The 22,102-nt window shown below is 37.3% G+C and overlaps 1 protein-coding gene across 1 annotated transcript in view; it reads right to left on the reverse strand.

The window, feature by feature from the left end:
* Positions 1-22,102, reverse strand: part of CNOT10 (CCR4-NOT transcription complex, subunit 10) — a 47,151-nt gene that overhangs the window by 12,464 nt on the left and 12,585 nt on the right. The window contains exons 2-12 of the mRNA XM_009891974.1: positions 16,838-16,929; positions 13,915-14,076; positions 13,229-13,379; positions 12,084-12,229; positions 11,078-11,164; positions 10,295-10,378; positions 9,171-9,288; positions 7,301-7,450; positions 6,509-6,711; positions 2,355-2,476; positions 1,535-1,711 (exon numbers count right to left, since the gene is read on the reverse strand). Of these exons, the coding sequence (XP_009890276.1) occupies positions 1,535-1,711; positions 2,355-2,476; positions 6,509-6,711; positions 7,301-7,450; positions 9,171-9,288; positions 10,295-10,378; positions 11,078-11,164; positions 12,084-12,229; positions 13,229-13,379; positions 13,915-14,076; positions 16,838-16,929 (1,492 nt within the window). The remainder of the gene's footprint in view (positions 1-1,534; positions 1,712-2,354; positions 2,477-6,508; positions 6,712-7,300; positions 7,451-9,170; positions 9,289-10,294; positions 10,379-11,077; positions 11,165-12,083; positions 12,230-13,228; positions 13,380-13,914; positions 14,077-16,837; positions 16,930-22,102) is intronic.

Consider the following 22,102-nt stretch of genomic DNA (forward strand, 5'->3'; position numbering starts at 1 on the left):
CCTCAGCAAACCTTTCAGAATGTGACACACAAATTCAAGAACAGCCTGCTTTGTTGCTGGACATTTTGAAATTGGCACTGACCACTGGCAGATATGAGGGAGTCTTTACATTTTTTAAGCTGAAGATGAATCTGGTTTTGAAAGCAGAAGGTAGTAAAGGATCTTCCCATACAGGGCATATTTTCCTTTCCTCACTCCTACAAAACCAAACAAAAACAAACCTCAAAACAAAACAAAAAAGGTCTTGTCTGAATAAGGGCCACCATTTTTTATTTTTTAAATCACTGCTATTCAGTGGGCTCCATATACTTAAAACCGAAGTATCGTTTAAACCAGAACAGCTTCGCCTCAATGGGCTGCATACAGATTACCAGTTAGTTCACAACCTCCAACCTCAATAAGCAAAAAAGAAACAGACCCTCCCATGCCAAAGTTCATAAGTGATTTGGTTACTTGACAGGAGACATTGTCATTGGGAAAAAAAAGGGTTACAGAGAACAGCCTTCAAATATTGTTGTAGCAGTAACAGCCGCCAACACCCAGCCCTAGTCCCTCCCCAGGCAACCTCAGAATACATGGGGACGCACCTTGTGCCTACGCAACAGAGCGTATGTGTGGTAAATCTTGCCATGTAACAAATGGATCTTATTTTCTTAGAATTTATCTGTGTTTGGGTCTGACAGAAACATTGTGGTTTTTCATTCCTCTAAGTAGTTCGAGTTCTAACATAGCCACTTTTTCCAGATTAGTTATTGTAATTCTTCCTTTCTAAAAATGGTCATTAATAAAAGGGCAGGCTATAGCCAACAAAGTTACTCTTCAAAAGGAAGTTCAGAACACATCAGGATCAATGCAAAAAATTAAAGCACCTTCCTGCTGTTTAACATTTGATATACATGGTCTACAAGTTTTTCTGAAGCTTTAAGGAGAAGAAAAGTTTTTTCTTAAAGTCTTTTTTTGTAAAACGCAATTTATTAAGCAACAGCTCCGTGCTGCTTTCGTATTTATCTTCTAAATCCAGTTTCCCATTTCTAGTCTAAAACAAACACAACAAAGCATACTAAGGCTGATGAATGTCAAGTCTGATCATGGGGAAATGTTTACAACTGAGTTGCTAGACATTTATATATTGAATCAAGTACCTGGTGCACGTGCACACACACAGAATCACTGTAACATGTGAAACTTCACTTACAATTAGAGAAAAACTAATATGCACTGCAGGAGGGTGTGGGAAAACATAACATTTGCAGCACAGAAAATAAGATAGCCAGAGAAAAAAAGAATTTCACTGTCTGATTTATTAAAGTTGTTAGGATTGGTAGGAATCAACTCAGTATTTTATTCTTAAATTAGCATACCAGCAATTAAAACAATGAGCACCTAAACAATTTCTTTGCATATCCCAACACTTCTGAGAATTTACAAGTACATTATTTTTTTCTCCTGGCCAAACAGCATAGACAGCAGACACAGACTGTCAGCCCAGACTTAATTTGGACATAAAGAAAGGTTTACATGCAATTCTCTTTACCTGCATGCTTCACTGGTTTCACTGTTTTCTGTATTTCCCCCCAGTTGATTACTAGTTTTAGATCCATTTTCCTGCTTTGGCTCCTGCTGATCTTCTGGCAGTAGCAGCAAGGCATTTCTTAGACAAATCGCTGCAAATTCCATACTGGCTACAGGTATTGCTGAGGACTGCCCATCACTTAAAGAGACACAGAAGTTAGCCAGTGAGTAGCAATCCTACTAAATCAAAAAATAAAAGCAGAGCTCCAGAAAGATCCGATTGCAGAAAAAACTTTATCCTAAAAAAGTTAAATCATGTCTTAATATAACACATTTAATTTATGAATACATACGTATCTCGCTATTCTTACATATGGAAAGTACACCATGATGCCCAAACAGAGTGAGCAGATTCAACTACATAATTACCAAAAGTTCTCTTGTTTTTCTTGACTTTGCTTCCTGAAGTTTTATGACAGAGCAACTACATTTTTTCAGCACTTTTCTAGAGTGGATTACTGAAAATATGTATTTTTAAGTGAGAAAAAGAGGACAGATTTAGCTAACTGGAAATATAAATTTCAGATAAATCAATTTTAAGCTTTAATGGCGTTCTTAGTTACAATGAATACACAGTTAAGCCCTCTGCTGGCCATCATAGAGGAGGCATCCAAATGATGTTCAAGTAAGACTCATCATTTTAGCATGCCTCTCTCCCCTACCTTAATAATTCCAAAATGAACAGTTATTCCACGACAGTTTTAAAAACTCCTGATAAACAAATACGTATCTTTAACAAAGCTATGATAATAAAATAAAGAGGCCATGGAAAACATACTTACTTATAAACAACATTCTGTATTGACTGGGATGCTAGGACTATCTTACGGTGGTAGCCTTGACCTACTATAGATTGCACAATTCCCTTCTTGCTGGGAAGGCCTTTAGTCTCTTGTTCTGATGTCTAAAAGGGGGGGAAAAAAAAAGCACTAAAATATCAAGGCTGTTGAACGAGAGCTTGATAAAATAAGTGAAAGCTAGAAGAAGACTTTGAACCCCAGCTAAAATGTAAGAATTAATAGTTTATATGGGCACAGTTTTAAATCTTAAGTACCATGAAGGATCAGGCACCTTCTATTGTCTTTGTACTGCAGAGGGATTTTACTGCACACAGTGTAATCACAGATTAGTTCTGACAGCTTGTCTGATAGCCTACTGACCTAGTTTCTCCTCTGTTTTGAAAGCAAAAGAACAATGAACCAAGTCATATTAAAAGAACTGCTAGGATATCTAAAAAAAAAAAAAGTCGTAAGAAGATCAGCCAAATAACATTCGGAATTGGCACTGTAATGCTTGCCATGTTCTCTCCCTGCTTACATAGCATTCAAAACACTCTCTGAAAAAGCTACTCTCAAACTGTTACATGGGGAGCATGAAGCTGAACCACAACATACGCAAAGTTACATTAAATTAACTTGTTTAACAGATTTTTGAGTATGCAAACATTCGGGGGGTCAAATGAACTTAAAGTACCCTAACTGTCAGTCTCAAGAATTCTCTACACCATACTTACTGAAGTTTGTTTGCTTGTTTTACCATGAGCTATCTTAACTTTGTTGGTAAGTAAAGTTAGTGATGAAAAGTTGTACTTGTAAGGAAAAACTTATTCTAAGTCTGTATTTTAAATAGCTATCACTTTTCAGAAAATTTATCAGAATGTATCGTGAAGAAGAACATTGACATTATAATGGCATTTACTGTCAAATGAAAAAATACATACAATGAGTTTGGATATAAAGCATATTTTGGAAAAGGTGTTAAAAAATGCAGAAAGGGAATCATCTTCCATCTATATTTTATAAACTAAAACACTAAAGTCAGCGATAATTAGCTTCATTTAAATTACTTTTCTGTATAGTGTTCAGTGTTATATGAATCCATACTTAGATAACAAGGAATATTATTGCAAATAGAGTTACAAGGTCAAATTAAACACACTATTGATTTTAGGGCCTCACTTGTCATGTTGCAAATCTGTCTTATAATTTAAAGACACTTCCCCTTTGCCTTTAAGTTAACAGCATCCAAAGTATTTTTTTTCTTGTAAGTTTACAAATTTAGGAAACAGCAAGCTGGTTTTGTGACACGAATTCAAGGTCTCTGGTACACCACACAAGATTACAACTGGTGCAGGAAGAAAGCCAGGTTTCAGGAGCCTGGCATAATCTACTGCTTGGGCTAGTCTGCAGTAAATAAAGACACCGCCCCATAAGGGTCTGTATTTCCCTCTTCCAGACTGCTAAACACTGTCCTTGTAAACAGAACCCTAGCTTTGCTTTTTTTGCCGCAAAACCTATGCTAATCCAGTCTCCCATACCCAGCTTTCCACTAGAGATGATCAGTTCCGTCTTCTTTATCTATGTGTGACTCGTAACCAGCAGGATAGACACAGAAAATTGCAAAACGGTTATGAAGAAAGCTGTTCTTCCTGCACTTGCTGTGCTTTGTAAAACTAAGTACTCAGAACTATCTGACAACAGCTAGCACATACACAAAGTCAGTCCGGTTTTGACCCAACACTCTTGAAGCTTCAATGCTGTGCCGGCAAAATGGGGACATAAGCAAACCTCTCCACAGAGCTGTGAATAACAACTTTTCTTAAATAGAGACACCAAAATAATGAGCACTATTGAAATTCCCAAGGGAAAAGTTGCTAAATTTGTATTTGGGACAATTTGGATAGTGTGCAGTAAATAAAGACACAGAGGCCACCCAGAGAGCGAAAACAGAGAGAATTCAGAGGAGGGGGTGAATAGAGTGAATATAGCCATTTGTTCAATTAATCCCATCCATCCCATGCACTGAGTGAAATGGGCATACTGTGGAAATAACTGCATGGGATCATGCAACTATAGATTACATCATCACGCCCCCACACACAAGGGGTGAATTACAGTTTCACAGGGAATCAAGTACAGTATCTCTTAATTTCACAGACGTACCATTTTGGTGCCGTTTTCTGTTCTAAGAACAAACGATCCTGTCCCCAGCCCTCTGAATTTTAACATACAGGTTTATCCTGAACAGACACGGATCAACAAGTTGAAACCAAGATGCCCCAGAGGACATGCAATACGTCTGCTCTCAGCAGGTTTCCACAAACTTCAGCAGTTAGGGATTCAGTTCCCCAGAGGCTGTGATCGCCACAGCTCCAGGATGTAGAAGGCTGATCTCTGCTTCCTCAAGCCTCTATCACTTTTAGGTGAGCCACACTACAGTCTCATCTCTCTCAACCGCTAGGGGCAATTGAGTGAGGAAATAATGAAACTTTACATGCCAGAAGGAAAGAAAGATCACGTGCAAAGATTTCAGCGGAAATCAAGAGCACATCTTGTTATCTTTTAGTCCTATAGAATGAAGCCACATCTGAATTTGGACAGTGGATTTACAGTAGATAGAACTAAAAAAAAAGAAGTTTAAGAAGTTTGTATTACTTGTACATCAAGAAAACTGTAAATAATTAATTAAGAACATCCCAGGAAGGAAGCTTGTCTTTAACCAAATACTTTTAGTAGTCCTCTACAAGAGTCTTTGTATCTACCAATGATACATAGTGCTATATATTGTTTTTAAACAGGATTATTCACCAGTCTGATCCAATAATCATATTCATTAAAACATCAAAAAACTAACCTTACTGTCTGCTAAAACAGTAGCAACATACTTTCAGTCATACCTTTTACACTGTAGTATCTAGCCTTGAAGTAGAGACAAAGGATCTCTACTGGATAGATGTATGTTTTCTCCTACTACTCCAGCTAAAATTTAAGCTAGAACCTCATGGTTTCAGAAGCGGTAATGCAATTCCTATAGCCTAAAAATAAAAATTAAAAATTTTCTAAAAAACGAACAACCCTTCTATCTCCAAGTATTACCAACAGAAGTTATCAAAGTCGTTTCTGTGCATCAAGCCTCAAATTAAGTACCAAACCTTGAAGAGCAGAGAGAAAAATTTTCCTTCCTTAGATACTACAAATGGTCACTGACTTCAATCTCACCTTGCTATTTCTGCAAGCTAGGAACAGAAATCCTTTGAAGTACAGAACTTAGTACAGAGAAAAGATCTCGAGCAAGTTTAATTCTTCTGTTCACACACAAAAAAAAGACAGAATTACCTGTGGCATTGGTTTTTTTGTTGTTGTTGTTGTTTGTTTTCAATATATACCGTTATTATTTTATATGGGTTTTACATATATATAAAAATACATAAACCCAAAGATTTTGCAGCCAATATCAAATGAGTGTGGAAAGCTGAGGCATCACAAATTATCCATAAATAGCAAGTCAAGCTGTTAATGTTAGAATGTACATTTGAAGTAGAGAGCATTCACTACAAAAAGAACATAAGTGCTTCTTGTTATAAAGTGATGCCTCATTAGAGAATAATACAAGTTTATTTCCAAAAAATATCTTTACGTTTATTTCTAAAATTATTTCAAGATAATGGTAAATCATCAGATGACTTGGAGAAATCTAATGTGCTTCAGACTAATTTAGGATTACCCATTCAGATTATGAGTTGCCAAAGGGGTGTGATGGTAAATTGCCAAAACAAAATCATGCTTAACCAGTCTCTCCAGCAAGAAACTTGTAACTTTACTGAAAAGCAGCTCTAACAGCCACTTACGTGCTTTTGTTTCATCTCTGGCCAATCTTTCAAATAGCCTACTCAATTTCTTCTGAATTTAGAAAACTCAATTTAAGAGTGGGTCTCAAGACACTGTTTCTATGGTGGTTTTCCTCCACCTGTTGCTGCTTTGGATTAAAGACGCAAACACACATATACACAAAAATAGTTAATCTGGACTTACACAGAGGTGTTGCAACATTAGGCCTTTAAAATGCATAGTTCAACTCAAGGTATTATTTCTTTCTTCCTGTGATCACATGTATTTCATAAGTACAATCAAAATAAGGAATTTGCAAATCTACTTACCCCTTTATTGGCAGCAATGCAGCATTCCGCTATTCTCAGCCAAAGACGAGGGTTTGAGTGATAAACCTGGACTGCCTCAATCAGGCATTCAAAGGCAGCTAGGGGCCTCCCAATATGCAAGAGCTGAATTCCACAATTGTAGAGCAACTCATACCGTTTGTTAGTCAGTAGCGTACACATGGGTCTCCCTGAAAATTTTTTACCTGCAGAAAAGTATTGCATCATATTGGATGTGCAGCTCAGGAGAATCGAAAACACAACTCTTTGAGGAGGGAGGAAGCTGTGGGAAACACCCAAAAACTACCAAAACCCCCTTTCATTGCAGAAATTCACTAGCCTCCCTCTGTAAATAGATTCCTTCCACGTTGTCCTGGTTTAATGCCACAACGCAGCCCCACCTCCATCCTTCAAGTCCTGATGATTCTACCTACTGTCAGCAGGACTATAAATAACATCTATAACGATGCAGTAGTTCACAGAAACTTTATTTTGTCATACCTTCCTGACTGATGGTCAAAGACTATAAACAAAAGAGAAGTAATTGCCCCAGCCCCGTGGCACATCAAAGAAAACAGCAAAAAAGGAACACATTCCATTATAATCTGTTTCTGTCAGCAGCAACTATACTCTGAAATCAAGTTACAATCAAAATTCTCACCCTCCTTATCCTGTCCCGTGCTAAGAGATGGAAATGGAATTTTGCTGATATAATTACTGAAAGCTTCTATCCTTTATTTTCTTGATTTGCCCACCCCCCTTCTACCATCTATTTTCATCTCTTAAAAGTCTTACCTGGATCTGAGCTGCCCGTTCCTAGCTGTGCACATGCATTATCGTTTTCTTGCAAGGCTTTTTTAAAGTAAAAAATTCCTAAATTGTGCTTTCCCATTGCAAAGTGGATGCAGCCAAGATTGTTCCAAAACATACACCTTAAGCATTCACCTAAGAGAACAGCAAAAGACCAATAAACTGAAAAATGTCACTGAGCCCATAAAATGCTCCCACCACTTTCGCATGGGCCAGTGTATTATGGTATTAAACATGTTCTTCAGTGAGATGTTAATGGATTATGCAGATATGTCGCTGCCTTGCAAACATTTTAATAACCTACATTTCTGTATACCATTCTAGTTCTCTTGGACAGTTGACCTGAAATGACCTATGTAGAAACAGCTGGAGGTTTCCAGATCTTGTGCACCATATTCTAGGAGAGCCAGGTCTAAAGCCAATTTGACAGATTGCAAGTTGAAGTAAGTTCACCTGGAGGTTTCCATGAACTTAGCATGCAAGCACTTCAAGTTTTCTAACAGGTTGCTCTTGTAAAAAGGAAATTCTCAACTGATGTTACCTGCCGAAGCTTTATAAAATAAAAAAAATATGTCAACCTAACCATACAAGCAGGAAACGTGCTCTCCTTCCTAAATACACATTGTTCAGGTAACAATGTAAGAACCTCCTTCTAAATAGTAAGGAACAGAAAATCAACCTTTTGACTTATCTGCTGGTAACTGAAGCTCTACAGGGTTATCATTGACAAAAAAGAAAAAAAACCCGCCCTAAAAATCCAAACAACCAAGAAACAGATCATTAACAAATTAACCAGATGTTACTTTAATAATAAGCTAGGAAGACTACTAAGTGAACATTCTGCTGTGCAGAAAAGTTATATGAAAATAAAACTTTCCAGAAAATCTTAAGTTATAAGGAGAACTTTAAGCGTAAAAACCGTCATAAAGATAAGTTACAGTAAATCCTAAAAGAAGTGTCAAAATATCCTAGAATAGACATTATGGCAAATATTTTGTATGAAACTTATCTGTAAATACAGAAGCTTACAAACTTTACTCAGAGGGCCAACTCTGACTTCCATCATCTCACTGCAGTCTATATGCAGCAATATCTACTAGATAAGAGATCTTACAGCACAAGAAATTAAGAGTACTATCACAACAGCATTGAACATAATAAGAAAAATTCAGAAGTTTTACAGTACAAGTATTTTTTAAAATTCTAACTCTGCTGACACAAGACACAGCTTTCTCTTTATATTTTTCAACTGACATTTTAAACAATCAACTAAAATATCAAATATATTTAAATATCATGTACAGTCAGTGTATATATACACTGTCCATATATAGTTTTCAAGTAACTTTATATCTAAAAAATTATACACATTTATGTGCTGTTACATTTCTGTGCATGTCTACACATATATACTTTCTAGATATGAAAGGAACTTAAAATATAGAAGTCAAACCTTAACACTTCATGAAACATTTGCTTTTCCCTCACAATCATCATTACAACTGCTATAGTCTCCTGAGTACAATCTGAAATCTTATTTCTAGATCTAGTACGTTGCCTTTTGCTTCATGTCTTGATTTAGAGACCCAAATATGAGCACTGCAAACATTACATTTCACAAATCCATTTTCACAAACAACCACTGCATTGTTCAGAAGAACATTCAATGAAAAAGACAACAGTGTTACATGACGGAGGACAACAAGAAAGACAAAAACTTATCCAGCGTATAAACCCATAACATTCATGGCCTACTCCCTTAAGTAATCATTAATATGTTTAAAATTAATATCAATGAGTAGTTCTACTATACTACACATTTAAGTACTTGCAGGATGAAGCTTTTCTATTTTACCTGTTTTCATGAAGCCTGGATGTTCAGCAATGTTTGCACTGTTTAAAAGTTTGACCGCTTTACGATAATTGCCCCTCAAATATTCAAAATTGCTCTTAAGAAAGAGAGAAGGAGCTGACTGTGAAGGAGAAAACAACAGTTAATTATCTCGTTTTACGATTTCTACTGCTAGTGTTAAATCACTCCACAAAATGGCATGCTTCTGCTGCCATTTTAAAAATACATGGGCTTAGGCCCTAATACTTTCAAGAAGTAGTGTTTCTTTGTTGAGCACATGATTAACACTCACCTCCTCTGAACTACAAAACTATGGATATTCTTTCTCACTGCTCTAACACCCAGCATTACTCTAGAGAACTCTGGCATGGCAATGGCTAAGTGTAGAGGATCTCCTTTTTGTATAAGAGGATCTTTCTCCAACCTGTCTTCTAGCACACTCCTCCCCACGCTTCCCTCCCTGTGGAGTTCAACAACTTCCTCCTGGGCTGTGATCTTCCTGGTCTGCCAACAGAGACCTCATGATCCAGAAGGATTTCTGTCAAACTAGCAGCTGTTGAGACTGGCAGCAAAAGGGAAGCACTCTCCTCCCAGTCCCTGCTCCTCAGTTAATGTAGAATTTATCTGGGATGGTAGACGTAATTCTGAGTTGAGAACTCCTATATAAAAAAAGAAACTGCTTTCGAGCAAGAGGTAAGCCTCCAAAATATTTCAACAAAAAGAAAAAGCCCCCAAAACTGCGTATCCCAGAATTAATCTTTTATGAACTGGTTTAAACCACCATGACATCAGAAGTTTGTAATACCTGCAACATTTACAGTAAACCAAAGTTGTTTTGCACTGCTTAAATTATAAAGCAAACTGAATATGTTTATTATATAATGACTCACTGTTATTTTGGTATCATTAAAGTGCATTTTTCTGAGCAACTGAAAACAGCGCAAGTAAGAAAATTCTACATTAATTACACTTGCAGAAAAAAGATTACAAACCCAGCTGACTACATAAAGCATTATTTCAGGTATTCATCCTCAGTAAGACCTTTGTTTGTAAAGAAAGTTAGCAAATTCTGTTTTAAGATAGAGAACAGATCTAGATTAGAAATCAACAGCCTTAAAAATACTTACATTCCCGGCTGTATTCATAACCGACTTGATCTCCCTTTTGCATGCTTTTAGTGACTTCATCTGGATATAGGCTCTCACCTTATACTGTTAAAAAATTACATTTGTTAAAAAACAATAGCTTATGCAGGTTTGCAAGATGAACCATATCTAGAGATTTATTACAGAATATTTTGTATGCATCTTGAAAATAGATAGTAACAAGCTGTTCAAAAAGCCTTCCTAAAAAAGAAATTCTATTCAGACTTTCAACAAGTTTATAGGCTTCATACTATACAGTACGCAGATGCACATTTTGCTCAACGGTCAACATCTACTCTACATTCAAACATAGATACTAGCACTTAAAAGGACAAACTAATTAAAATAATCTAACCTCTGAATTCCAGACATTTATCTACTAAACTGAAAACACCAATAAGTGAATGCTGATAGAGAACCATTTTGTTTCTTCACATGTCTTTCCACAGAACAATACAGTGAGATAAAACCTCAGCTGATTTGGACTGTTGGAGGTCTAACAGACAAAGTCAGTGCAGTTAACTGCCATTTAAAAAAATTATGATAAACTGCAGGGACTAAAATAAGAGGGGTTTTGTGTTAGGTCAGTTTTTCCTGTACGGGGATCTTACAAAAAGGAAGCGTTAGATAATTTTTTATTTTTTTTTTTTTACAACATGAATTTCAAGGAGAGAGTATCACAGTTCATGCTGAACTAGATTTGAGTAGATGGCACTCAGTTCTAAGAAAAACTTGAACTTGTATAAATAACATGCAGACACTTACCTGATGTATCTTAGATTTAGCAACTTCTATTAAAGCTCCACTCTCAGCTTTTTGATTTGAGGAATCTTTATTTGTATTATTACCTGACTGAGTGTCAAACAGAAAAAAAAAAAGGAAACGTTACTATTAGTCATCTTTTAAATTCAGTTTACAGATTCTTTCATAAGGTATTTTTATCAATCTCACATGAAGAAGAAAAATAAGTATTTTAATAGTTAAAAAACACACATCCCACCAAACACTGTAACTTGAGCTTAACAGTCAAAATCCACCAACAATCACACCAGCCTATGAATAGCAGAATTCTGTATTAACATTACTGGTATGCTATGTTGCTCTGCAGTTGAGGTATTTTAAGAATTCTCTTACCCAGAAGGATGATATACACATTCTAGAGTCTCTCTTTAATATTTTCTTCAGCAGAATTACTATGTACTTAAAGATAAAATGTTTTATCTTAAAAGTGACATTCCATCAACACGAAAAGATTACAGTGTTCTCTTTTCACTTCCAAGCCACTACTCATTCTACTGATTTTTCCAACAGACACATAAAGAAAGATTTAATTGGAAAATGTGTCTCATACTTTCAGATACTATGTAAAAAAGATGCTTGATTTCCCATATTATAGTATGCAATTGCAATTCCTCTCTGACACCGACTTCCCTTTCAAATATAGGGTGTCATATGGTCATAATCCAAGACAAGCAAGGAATATATTTGTATATTTGACCCTGAAGACGACAACTGCCTTTCCAGTGCAAGTCTTGGACTTAAGAAACACATCTTAGCTCCCTGGAAGTAGGAGAAAAGGGTGACAGAGAGGGAATAAAGAGCTGCTGTATACCATTAACTCAGTTACTAACACATATAAGTTGCTGTCTGAAGTTACAGGTGATCTAACATAGTTTCATAATTCAAAAGTATTTTGAAAGAGTAATTTTGGATTGAATTAAAGCATACTTCTGGTAAAGACTTAGTGGCATTCATATGATTTTAAGCTTACCTCATTTTTTCCATTCTTGCTGTTATTGTTGCCCTGTGAAATCATTTTTTCCAGAACTGCAAGCAGATGCAAGGCTTTCTCAGCTTGGTAAGTTAGCAGGTATAAGTCTACAAGCAAGAAGCACACAGCCTGGGCAAACTTCTCTTCTGTATAAAGCAAAGAAATAAAAATGATTCTACAGCTCTAATACCAATCCTTCCAAACATGACTGAAGAAAAAAATTTACTATGAAGTGCTTCCACGCAACATTATGAGAAAAAATATTTTACATGAGAAAAAAAATGCAGACATCTACACAATGTGGTATATATACTGAAAAAAAAAAAAAAAAAGGTAATTTATTCAAACAGTACCCAGCATAAAAGCATAGACTAAAGACAGCTTAATGTGTATTTCATCTTTAGAGATTTTGACAATTGGTCTAAGCAGGTCAGCCCCAAAGATACAGTGTCTAAATAGATGGAGCCATATGCACACATAGAATCCCACAGAACTTGAAAGGATTCCGCACAAAGACATCTCTGCTTGGCTGGCCTCACAGACTGAGTCCCAAATAGGCATATTGAAAACTTGGAGGAACTGAAGGAGAAACACGGTAGCATTTACTCAATTTATTGAGACACACACAGACATACAGCCTTGTCACCTCTAAAATTCAACGAGGATTATTAAGTTATTTCATACAAGTGTGGTAATTCTACTACACAGGGTACCATAGCTCATAAAAGCCAGAGACTTTATACTCAGATATGAGCACATACAATTATGTATGTCCTAATGCAGGTACTTAAAAATGTGAGTGCCCTGACAAATACACACCCACCCATGAAGTTGTATGATGACTCAAAATACGACATTTTAAATAATTTAATTAGCTTGTGCATATTGTTTACATAAATACCTTTTAAAGTTGTCAAAAATCCATTTCAGTTTCATTATACTTGCCTGCTGAATGCCGCTGAAGTACCTTCCCCCCAATTCAATTGTCCTTCATGTAAGCAAAACATAATTCTTCATTACAAAGCCTACGTTCTTTTTTTAGAACCATATTAAGCAAATTACAAATCACTTGTCTGATAGTGAGGAAGACTGAATGATCTTTCTGTAGTTATTGCATGAAAAAACTCTTCTTTCTGTCTACCTACCGAAAGGCTCTATAAACTGGTATAGCTTCTCCCCAACTGATATAGCTTCAGTATACTGACGCAGGTGATACAAAATAACAGCTTGATTGTAGTACAGCATACTATTTTCAACATCATCTAAACCATCCATTTCTTCAACAACAGAGTGAACCTGAAAAAAAAAAACCCAACACTCATTTCATTAAACTTTGAATACCTATGATTTTCAAAAGTGCCAAATATTTTAAAATATAATCCAAAGGTATTAATCTGTCTAAAGATAGGTCAGTAAGAGTTATAAGCTAATAAACTTCATCGTTGTTCCACATAAATCCAGCAAAAAATTTACAATGAAATAGAAAGCTGTCAATTGAGTAGTAAAGTAACATTTTCATTTCTTTATTATTTCACAAACTATTTCAGGTTAAGGAACTTTCTACTGAAAGAATATAGCAGGTCTTTCTATGGTTATAATCTCTGAAATGTTTCAGCTTCAGATCAATTTCAACAATAACTAAAACCAGAACTATAAAACAAGTGTCCTAAGCGATTAATCAGACTCCAAGGTTTAAAAATAATGTTACTTTCTTATTCCTTTATTAAATCTCAGGGACAAGGGGCAGAAGTTTTAGTCCTATTTTACTAGAAGATTTCACCACCATTAATAGCACTCAAAATCAAGTACCATCTCAATACGTTTGCATTACCTGGTTCTTCAGCTGGTTAAGTGTTTGTCTCAAATTGTCTGTTGTTGTCTGGTTACTTTTACAGAACTCCGCAACAGCAGTATTCAAAGTTATTTTGTAGTCATCTTTGTTTATGTCTTGAAGGGTATTTAGGTGTTGTAAACAAGTATCATAGTTTCCAGCCTGGAAATTGCACATATACCAGAAACATGCATTAGAAGATACAAAGTTTAAACTAGCAGGCTCCAAAGTTTTAACAAAAGTATCCTCTGTAAGTTCAAGAGAGCAAAGTAGTATTTCCTTTACCAACAGCAAGTGAAGCCAACTAAACTTCTACACACATACTTCATTATTTACGCAGATTAATATGTATAAGAAGCAAGTCTAGAAGTTGCGGCCATATCCAAACTTCAAAAAGAATTTTGTGGAGGATGGACAAATGGAGCAGTCGACTATTATAAACAGATGTTTCCACGGAAAGTGTTATTCCGATTTCTCTTCATCATATCATTTTGAGTTTCACGATTCTTCATTTCCTCAGTTTTCATAATCTTTCCCCATCACACGTACACTGAGCAGCTGCAGTTGCTTATGGAAGTCCCAGCCAATCATTTTATGTTCATTCTTCACTTCATGTGAAAAGACTGCAAGTTACAATTTAGTCTGTGGAAGTCAGCATAAGAGAGGTCGGAAAAAGAGAGTGTCACTCTCCCAGTACAGGTTTAAATAATATTTTTACAAGTTTTAGCTGTTGAATGAAGTATTCAGTCATCTAGGCATGCCTAAACACAGAAACTAAGACTCGAGCATGATGCTCCACTGAGGTTTGATTTAATGAAGACCTCAGGAATAGGCAAGGACTTTAGAATGGCTCACCTCTTTCTGCTTTCAGTTTTAGTCTTTTCCGTGTTTGTGCAGGGGGAATTTAGTGGCATCAAGGAATGAAAGAGAACTCCAGTCTCTTTCAGCTATGTTACACCTAAATGATCCTTCACTGTACTGTTCAATTCCTATACAGGAATAATCACCTTCACCCCTTCCGTATCAGGGTTACTTCCAATCTGGTCAGTCAGATAAGTAGGTTTGTTTCCACCTCTGTCAATGCTTCACAATCAAAAGCTATGCTCTTGAGTACCACGAGCACTCTCCACTTGGTCCTCCTTTTTAAATGCTGTTCCATGGAGTTTCTCCTGTGCTCCTGCCTAACTTCCTCTATTAAGGGAACAATTACAACAGAGAAAGGCTCAGTGGTCCTTCTGCTCTTCCCAAGGAAGTTGCCATTCTGCGGCTACTCTCAACAGAACCATCCCAGTTCCTTCAGTCTCCTGTGAAAGCACAGTTATACAATTTACAAAGAGATGTAGCAGGACATTGACATGCAGTATTTCCATGACTCTAAGCATCAACAGCATGGATTGCCTAGTGATCATGTGCACACACAGGGACTTGCAACTCAATTGCTGGCATACTCTTTCAGACAGTTCATCTCCCAGTGATTTTCTTAATGTGTTCACGCTCAGAGCCTCTCTTCACCAGTATTAGCTTTCAGATCACAGCAACAAGACTTCTAACCACGGTTGGACTAAGAATCTTGAACTCTTAAATGCTCAGTTTATTTTGTGATTTTTTTTCTCAGCTAACAGTCCTTTATCTCACTCTACTAAACAGGACCTAGAATATAAAACTTTATAGTAATTCTATCAAGGCTGAAATTGGAAGTGCAGTATGATAACACAAAATGCAAGGCAGTCCACAAAGCTATTTACAGCAACTCAATAGCAAGCAAAATTGGCAAACAAGGCACCAGATTAATTCTGCTCACATCTGTCACCATCTCACAACTCCATGAACTTAGGGAGTTCTTAAAGCAAGAAAAAAAAGGTAATGAGATAAACAATATACACTGGACCAGTATAAAAGAAAAGATGAAGGCATCAGCAGATCAAAAGTATTTTAGGCACGTAGATCTGCAGGCAAGGTGGAAAACAGACAACCCTTTCATGTGCCTTCAAGTTGTCAGCATCAAATGCCAATGAGCAAAAAGCTATTTAAAAAGAGTAATTGAGCTAGAAAGCACTCAAGAATACATCAGTGAACAACATCAGCTGTAGTCAGTTTAAGGACCAATTACATGCACTTCATGTAACAACATTCCAGACAAAATAAAAGTAATCAGTGAAACATACAAGCAGGAATCTCAAAAGAGTATTTAAATTCTTCCCCTGATCTATTTAACACATCCAAAACTGAATTATGCAAGGGATTGTGGAGCTAGAGATACAACAACTGAAAGGAAAATCGATTGTACTTTCTGTCACTTGCTACACTAAATAAAATTAGGAGACAGTACAAAGAAAGAAGTAAATTGAAAGACCTGGTATCTGAATTTCAACACACAAAAAAAATCTTCCAAGAAACACAAAACAGGTAGTAAATACTGCCTGTAGAAGTTATGAGTTGAAGAATGTGTTTTAACATGAAGTGACAGCACAGTATACAACACTTTTTGTGAAAGAATATCACAAGATGCTAAAACAAAAAAGGTTTGTTTGGTTGCTGTTTTTTAAGCACATGTGGTTCCTTTAAACCCTTTAACACAACATTTTTAGCTTGAAGCAATTGATTCTTCAGAGATCATGCTGATATAGAATAGCTGCCTGCTTCTTCTAATTAACTTATTATACAGCTTTTAAGGCTACTAAGTTTTGAGAATCAAAATTAAATGTGCTCTTGTGCACTTCATTCCAGTATCCCCTTCAGCCTTCTCACATCATAGCACACAGAAAACGCATGTGCTGGCTTTACACACAACTAGTGCTACTTTTAATATAATATCCCACTAACAGATTTGCAGCTGTGCTAAGAAAACAGGAAAAATAATTATATAAGGCCATTTAGCAGTTATGGGGTAAATTAGAAGTCTCAGAGTTTGGCTTTGTCTTACCAGAAAAGCTTGTAATGCACTGCTTGACAATTCCTTTTCCTGATCAGTAATCCCAGAAGTACCCGCTCCTTCATGTTTCTCAGTACCTTGATCTGTAAAGTGGACAGAAGATTACAAGACAGTTTGCAAATGACAGCTATTCATCTTAAAAATTTTGTTTCTTCCCATTTTCAAGATTGTCCTGCCAGTACAAGTAATGTTCCAGAAAACTGCAGCACTGTCTCCCTACCATACTATATATCTCAAGTTAATCTATACTCCTAGTGAATTCCTCTCCATAAAATGTAAATGTAGTAATCCTAGCTAAATTACTGTGCTCAATCAATAACTAAAGTCCTGCAAGACAACTGACAATGCATACACTTTAGATATCTCTTTAAAGCTGCAAACCAGCTTAACCATACACGAGGATTGTCTTAATTTGTGCAAAAATTAGCAGTGAAGGCTACACGTCATAAAACAAACACCACACTGGGTTAGATGAAAAACCCACGCATCCTGTGTGCTGCCTCCTAAACAGCAAGCAAGGGATGCTTTAGGGAACAACACAAAAACCAGAGTAAACACTGGAACTTCCACCTGGGTCCCTGCTTTGGAAGAATAAGTCTCCCTAAATAAGAGGTCGCACCCAAACCACCATTGTTAATAATCACTGACAGACCAGTTGTTTGGTTTTTTTTTTAAACTATCTATACTTTTGTAATCTTCAATATACTCCATCAAATGCTATCTAGTGATAGCAAGACACGAGCAAGTGCTACCTATTCACTTTTTCAGCCACACTCCTGATCTTACAGATCTTTCTTTGAACCATCTCTCTTCTGGGGTGAGCAGGCACAGTTTATTCTGCATCTTCCTCACGTGTTTTTTCCCCAGAATCTTCTCCAGTTCTACTATATCCTTTTCCAGATTAAGACAACAAGAACAGCATGTAGCAATTATGATGGTGGTCCCTTCGAGTATTTATATAGCAATATAAGGTTTTAATTGTCTTCAATTTCTTTGACATAGAATTCCTAATGTTTTACCTTTTAGTCACTATTGAGCATATTTTTCAGAAAGGAGTCTACTGAACCATTTTGTCATCATGTAATTAAGAATTCAGTGAAGCTGCATTAAAAACCATAGTACAGACATTCCACGTCAAAGCTAAAAAAAACCCACCAAACACTTCCTTGTACTAAACACAAACTTCCGGAGGAAAATAAACCTAACCCAAAACACCACACAACCACCACACCAGACAGCTTATTTCTAGAAGCATTTACTCATGTGACAGAACACGCAAAATTATTTAATGTTTTTGAAACAAAAACTTTATAAACCAGCAACAATTTCAACTTTTGCAGAAAATTATTTGTTTAATTTCACAGTGGAAGCTTTGATCTAACCTACCTTTTGGTATCTTAATAAGCTAGGTAGGCTTTGTAAATTCCATGTCATCTTTCTCTCCCCTGGAATTCACAGATGTAATGCAAAGTCTGGTAATTCTGTCTTCACTTTGAACAAATGAAAACACTTATCTGTGAGCTCCACTGCAAAATCCATTCCCCATCACTACCAATGTATCTGGATTGTCTGGTACTGACTATGAAAATTTACAAATATAAGACAAACAACAAAAACAAGGGGCAACCAAACCTCAGAAGATTCATCAGTGAACATCCACAGTAGGAATAAAGCAGACTTAGTAATCTGTTCATAGTTTGTGCTTGTTCCTGGGAAGATAGCGACATCCCTTCCATTGCCCTATGCAATAACACATTTGAGCAAGAACTGTAAATATTGGGCTGTGACTTTCATCCTGCATCAAGATGCCAACAAAGTTGAGATTTTAAAATCTCAACAATCTTACACCCGCAAGTTACAAAGTAACCCACTGTGATTTAGATAAAATTCAGGATTCAGCAATTTCAGTACTCTGGAGGGATGGATCCTCAGGGGGCTGCAGAATTGCATGCACCTGCTATAAAATCTGACTGTGCATAAGGCATTGATCAACACCACTTGCACTTCCTTTCCTTGAAAGGGAATGGCAAGAGAGAAAATTAAAACACAAAAAAGCTCAGAAAATTTTTGATGTGCCGAGGTTTTCCGCAGCGAAAGAGGAAAGGAACGAGAAGCACCTCTCCTTCAAGCTAAATATAGAATAGATCTGATTCCTGCTCTGTATCTTGTGGTTGTACAGCTGAACAGAAAGATATCACCCTCCAAGGATCTCTAGAACAGCAGCAAATAAGCAAACGCATCTTGCCTCAAACTTTCACGCTAACAGTTACGTTACCTGCTTTACTTGTTCAGCATGCCTTTCAGATTATGCTAGTAAAAGCAATCATAGTGTAGAGGCTTGAGACTCTAAAACTTTTGAAGTTGATAACGCTCAGTCTGGTCTAGAGGTTCCTCACACGCAGGTTTACCTAGCAGAGCTCCATTAACTACCAAGTGCATTAGTGATTACTGCCACTATATGCAAGTCCATAAAACAAGCATCTCAAACGAAGGCGGGCTTATGGAAGTCTGAATCCTGAAGGAAAATGTCTTCAGTTAAGTGAAAGATAAACCAAACAGATTGTTGTCCAACTTGTGTAATAAAAGCACCACTTATACAGCTGTTTCATGTATTTCCTAGGGAAATGTATTTCCCAGGACAGGTCTACAGATTCCACTATGTCTCTCAGTCTACTGGTACATCAAAAATAACCCACCAAAATGAAAGTGGGGACTACTTTAAGCAAAAACAGAACTGTCACTTCTCCTAGAAAGTTAGCTTTATGGCTGTAATCTGATCAACTATACCTACTGCGACTCAGTAAACAAAGCAGGTTTGCAAAACCTGAAATGGACGCTTATCAAGAAAGAATAAAAGTAAAGGCCAGCTGGTGTAGTTCACACCATAGCTCTTTCCTTTGAAAAAAACCAACATTTTGGTGACTTTCTACCCTTTCTTCCCTAAACACACTTGAAAGCTGTGAAATAGCTAAATGTCCTTCTAATCTACCGTAATCCTGACACTTGTTTAGACCAGAATCTACTGCTTCAGTTCATCTTTATTATCGAGAGATCTCACAGGCAGGAGTCACCTAAAAGCTGGCTGGCGCAAGATACTGAAAAGAACCCTCCAATTCCACTTAAATGGGGGGAGAAAAAAGTAGTCTTGCTCTCTTGGCTCTAATTGGCTATCAAGTGCTTGCAAATAAAACTATTACTTCCAGATTTCTTGAGGCATTTGAAAATGAAAGAGGTAGGTGCATTGTTCCCTGGCAAAACATAAAGCTTGCCACTTGCTCACTCAGATCTAGCAGTGTTCGGCATTCTTGCAGAAGCAAGTGGTGTGGGTAACACACAGCACACCAGGCATTACTGATACGCTCCTATCCATACAGTAGCTACAATTATCAGCTGAAATATCTGAAACAGTGCAGATTCTCTGCTTCACAACTGACAGGACTCTGTAAATTAAAAAAATGTATCTCTGTAAATTGTATTTCCACATGGGCCTGTTTGCTTAACTGTTCTTTTTGTCAAACTTATTCATAACTACAGAGCAACTCTAAACCTAATACTTGTCAGGCTAGTGATGAGGGGCAAAAGGGGCAACCTGGGATAGAATGTAAAATTCAGCTGCTCAGATTTTGTTCTGGAGGAAGCTGCTGCACTGAGCCTGAAGTCAAAGAAGCAAGTCAGGAAATTGCCTTCCTAGTTAGCAGTCCTGGGGCTGAGCAGCAGAAACACTATGTCACAGTTTGCTTTGCGCAAGCAGGCAGTTGTTCCTACTGAAATTACATCACAGTGGACAACAGAACTTCGGGAAAACTGGCTCTATGAGAGGAGAACAAGGAAAAGCATGAGACTGCCACCTGAAAAGGGAGCTTGCTCTCCTCATCACCTTGCTGCAACAACATCCTATAAGCAACAAGAAGCCCCATCTCCCACATATACATAGGCGAAGACAGCTGGAGAGTGACTGCAATCATTATCCTTCTCGTACCTGCTCTCCATATCTCCAAGGACTGCTGTTCCTGAGCTCTCTTGTTCCTAGGCCCTGTAAATTACATCTTACGTGAACTGTGCTGTTGAATACCAGAGCATCTCTGGAATTCTTTTTTATTTCCAAACTCTACAGGCAGGGGGATAATCTCTTCCTTGGAAGTGGAGGAATCTATCACGTGGCTCTTGCTCCAAAAGCATTTTGAAAGGTATTAAGATCAGCCAGGGTGTTCTGCCTTTATAAAAGAATGACAGTTTGTGGCATCAAGACTACATTTTTCTGTGAAGCACTGCTCTACTAGTATAAATGTAACAGATTTCTTCAACGCTGTACAATGATAAGCAAACACTTCTCAGCAGAAAGTTAATTGTAACTCACTGCTATGAACAAGCACAGTACATAGAACACCTTGCCATAGCTCATGTCTTAGATTCATTTGGGCATATACTTTCAAGAAAGTATAACTGAAAAGTTCCTTCAACGCTTCCAAGAACAACAACAAAAATATAAAAACCCAATTTTTTTGTGTGTCATTTAGGAGATGCTTACAGTGCTTACAAATAAACACAGGATAGTTTAGTACACATCACTCAGTACGGTACACAAATTTTTCCCCACTATCTTTTTCAGATAGCGAGGAGTTTCATATTTAGCATCCAGAGAAAAAAATGCCAGAGAGGCCATTTTAAATAATGCTCCCACCACATAAAACCAACAGAAAGAAACCCAAAAAACACAAGTAAATCCCTTTGGCTTTCCTCTACATCCCCCTCTTCTTGGTCCCCACTGAGCTGCCATCTGAGGGAAGGATCTTTCCTGAAAAGAGGTATTCTTATGGGAGGTGGAGGAGCAATAGCTTATCAATGCTAATAAGTTACACAGCAACTGTACTTGAGATTTATTTTGTGTGTTTACCAGAAGATGGTTTACTTTTTAGTTTTGGTGATTTCGCTCTACAGCGTCCTTTCAGGCCCAAGGGTAGGAAAGACCCACTCATCCCCTGAAACCAAAGCCGCAACTCAGAGGGAACCGGACCAAACGCCAGAGATAAAATGGCAATACAAAGCGCTCAAATCTCCCCAGCACCTCCCGACTGCCCCAGTTTAACAAACTCAGAAGCTCAACTTCTGTAGCGGTTATTGAGCTCTGGGAGACACCCTCCACCGCCAACAGGTCCATAGCACCCTCCCCACCGACCCCTTCCAGCCCAGGAGGGTGCAACAGCTTAGTCCCCCTCGCCGAGGGGGCGGAGGGCCTCAGCCCCACACAGCCCAGCT

This window comes from Charadrius vociferus, unplaced genomic scaffold, assembly GCF_000708025.1.
Source record: "Charadrius vociferus isolate BGI_N301 unplaced genomic scaffold, ASM70802v2 scaffold349, whole genome shotgun sequence".
NCBI lineage: Eukaryota > Metazoa > Chordata > Aves > Charadriiformes > Charadriidae > Charadrius > Charadrius vociferus.